The 2,674-nt window shown below is 48.2% G+C and overlaps 1 protein-coding gene across 1 annotated transcript; it reads left to right on the top strand.

Annotated features, from left to right (window-relative positions):
• Positions 1-386: 386 nt before the first annotated feature.
• Positions 387-2,450, top strand: COCMIDRAFT_111127 (uncharacterized protein; the record flags this gene model as incomplete). The annotated part of the gene is made up of 1 exon (XM_007695698.1): positions 387-2,450. The coding sequence occupies one exon, from the start codon at positions 387-389 to the stop codon at positions 2,448-2,450; it is 2,064 nt and encodes a 687-aa protein (XP_007693888.1).
• Positions 2,451-2,674: the final 224 nt, after the last annotated feature.

Below are 2,674 nucleotides of genomic sequence, written 5' to 3'. Positions count from 1 at the left end.
GAAGCACCATAGTCACGCAACACAGCACAAAGTACCAAATTGTAACTAGTTAGATAGAACGGCCTTTGGCCAAAAGTCTTACATAGCCAACGGCTGATACAGGACTATAATGGAATAATAATAATAGACATGCAGTGGCAGCATTTACAACACATACCATCTCAATGACTTCTTCGAGTAAGGAACTTGACTTAGACTATGCCGGAGCTGGCAGCCCACGTGACACCAGCAAAAGGGCAAATGATTGGTGGATTCGTCAATATGCCCCGCTTCAGCCTCGTTGAGGGAACTTGATTGCCGCCTGGTTTCCTGATCTCTCCCTTGTATCGATGATATATAGACATTGGTGAAGAGAAGATCACCACGTTCACCTCACACTGCGCTTAATGGAAAACTTAATCTATAAGGCATTACCTCCACAAGATTCAAACAGAAATGTAACTGCGTACTCTCGACTACTCGAACTCTGGCCTGGCGAGGGCGTCAACCCGTTTTTATGCACCCTTCAGAATGTGGATATAGAACACCCTCATGTTCCGTTTGAAGCACTATCGTATGTCTGGGGGAGGGATAAAAGCGATAATGTTCTGCTTTGTGCAGACAACCAAGGGAATATACAGGGGCAACTTGAACTTACTAAAAACCTGGAGCAAGCATTACAAGCTTTACGACAACCGCACCAGCGCAGGATCCTCTGGATTGACGCCATTTGTATACGACAGGACGACAACGCCGAGCGATCCCGCCAGGTATCCTATATGCGATCTGTGTATAATAACGCGTCGCGGGTAATCATCTGGTTGGGCCAAAAAGATGCAACAGTACGCCGTGCATTCGAATTCGCTCAGAAACTTGCCATGACTGCCGCAGCACTGGAAGCGACCATTCCAAAAAGCTCCCAGTCACCACAACAGGCCCAGACAGCACGGTTACACCGCCAAGGCCTTGTTATGAACGCCATGAAAGACCACCCAGAAGATTCCAGAGCGTTGGATGCGCTGCTTACAAAGGAGTACTTCGAGCGCGTTTGGTGCATCCAGGAAGTTGCCGCTGCAAAAGATTGCATTGCGAAATGCGAAGACCTCGAGGTTGATTTTCACATGCTACTCGTTGTCGTACCGTTCCTCCTTCTTTATCGAGGTCTCACCCCCAACGCATCAGGCCTAAGCTTGTGGCAAGCTATGGCAATTGTAAAGGGACAAGACCAAGACCAAACGAATCCACTAACACCTAATGGTTCGCTCGGCCCGATGTTGCGAGTCCTTATGTCGGTTCGAAACTTCAAGGCCACAAATCCAAGAGATCGAATTTATGCGCTGTTAGGCTGCACTGATGAGGGACTAGAACCGATCTTAGGAAGCTTGAATACTTTCGCAGGGAACAAAAAAAATACAGGCTTGGCACTCATGCAGAAAGGCTTGATTTGGCTGGCAAAGAATGTAGAGGGCCAGCGACGACCCGATGGAAAGTTTCTTCGACATTGGGCACTGAGGCCAGACTATGACAAAAGCGTGCGCGATGTCTACCGCGACTTTACAAGATATTGCATTCGCAGAAGTCCTCGGGTTTTGGATGCCCTCTCCCACGTACAGCACCACTCCGATCCGACCGGACAGGACGAGTTTCCAACTTGGGTTCCTAAATTCTACGAGCCTCGTAATGCTTCGTCGTTTGTTTTGAATGTCTATATGGCCGGAGTGCCGCCAAAAGGGCATTATCGTTACTTTGCGCATTTGCAGGACAACCCGTTGGTGCAAGGGTCAATCAAAGAGCCAAATATCTTACAAGCGGACGGCTTCCGGGTCGACGTTGTCGCTACTGTTTCCGAGACTATCACACAAGGCGCTAGTGGAGCAATCTCACCCAAGACCATCTGGGACCAATTATTCCCCACGCCCATTTCCCCAAGACCCGATTTGCAATACCAATTTGGGGCGGAGACCTTGGACGTTGCTTTTTTTATGACGCTGCTCGCAGGTGGTGTGTTGAATACGCTCGAAATCGGGTTTGAAGGCGCTCCGACGACAAGATCCGAAGCAGTGGAGCACTTCACGAAGCAAGCGAAATGTGACCTGTATCAGTGGCTAGAGGGTGAGTCTGGCTTTGATACACAGGCCTATGCGGATCTCGTACGTGATTCCCAAGACGCGAACCATGAGCAAGGGCGCTCTCGTTTTGAGAGATGCTGTGTTATGTACTCACTCAACCGGAGATTATATCGCACTCAATCTGGAATGTTAGGCCTAGGTCCAATGTTCACAAGGCCTGGTGATGTTGTAGTTGTTCTCTTTGGCGGAAGATATCCTTTCTTGCTCAGACAGCTTGCTAGTGAATGGCTGTTCCTGGGGGAGACATATGTGCAGAATAACCACGTTATGCTTGGTGAAGCAGTGACGGAGGTACGCTCAGCAAGAGGAAGACAGAGAGTGGAGACATTTCGTATTCGTTAGGGTGCTTTCTGAGATATCGGGATGCCAAATAACATTCGACTTTCTTGCGGGAAAGAAGAATACAAGGCGATCTTCTAGCATCTAGTCTTAACTCAGTCCAACAAATTAAGTCTTTGTTTTTCTTTTCACATAGGCTCCTGGCTGAATCTTAGATGCCAAAATAGGTCTTGATCTGTAACAAGAAATTTTCGGACTAAACCCGAAGCTGGAGGTGAGTAGATGTT

Source organism: Bipolaris oryzae (assembly GCF_000523455.1).
Source record: "Bipolaris oryzae ATCC 44560 unplaced genomic scaffold scaffold_399, whole genome shotgun sequence".
Classification (NCBI taxonomy): Eukaryota; Fungi; Ascomycota; class Dothideomycetes; order Pleosporales; family Pleosporaceae; genus Bipolaris; species Bipolaris oryzae.
The sequence above is the reverse complement of the archived record's forward strand: the minus strand, read 5'-3'. Positions and strand labels throughout refer to the sequence as shown.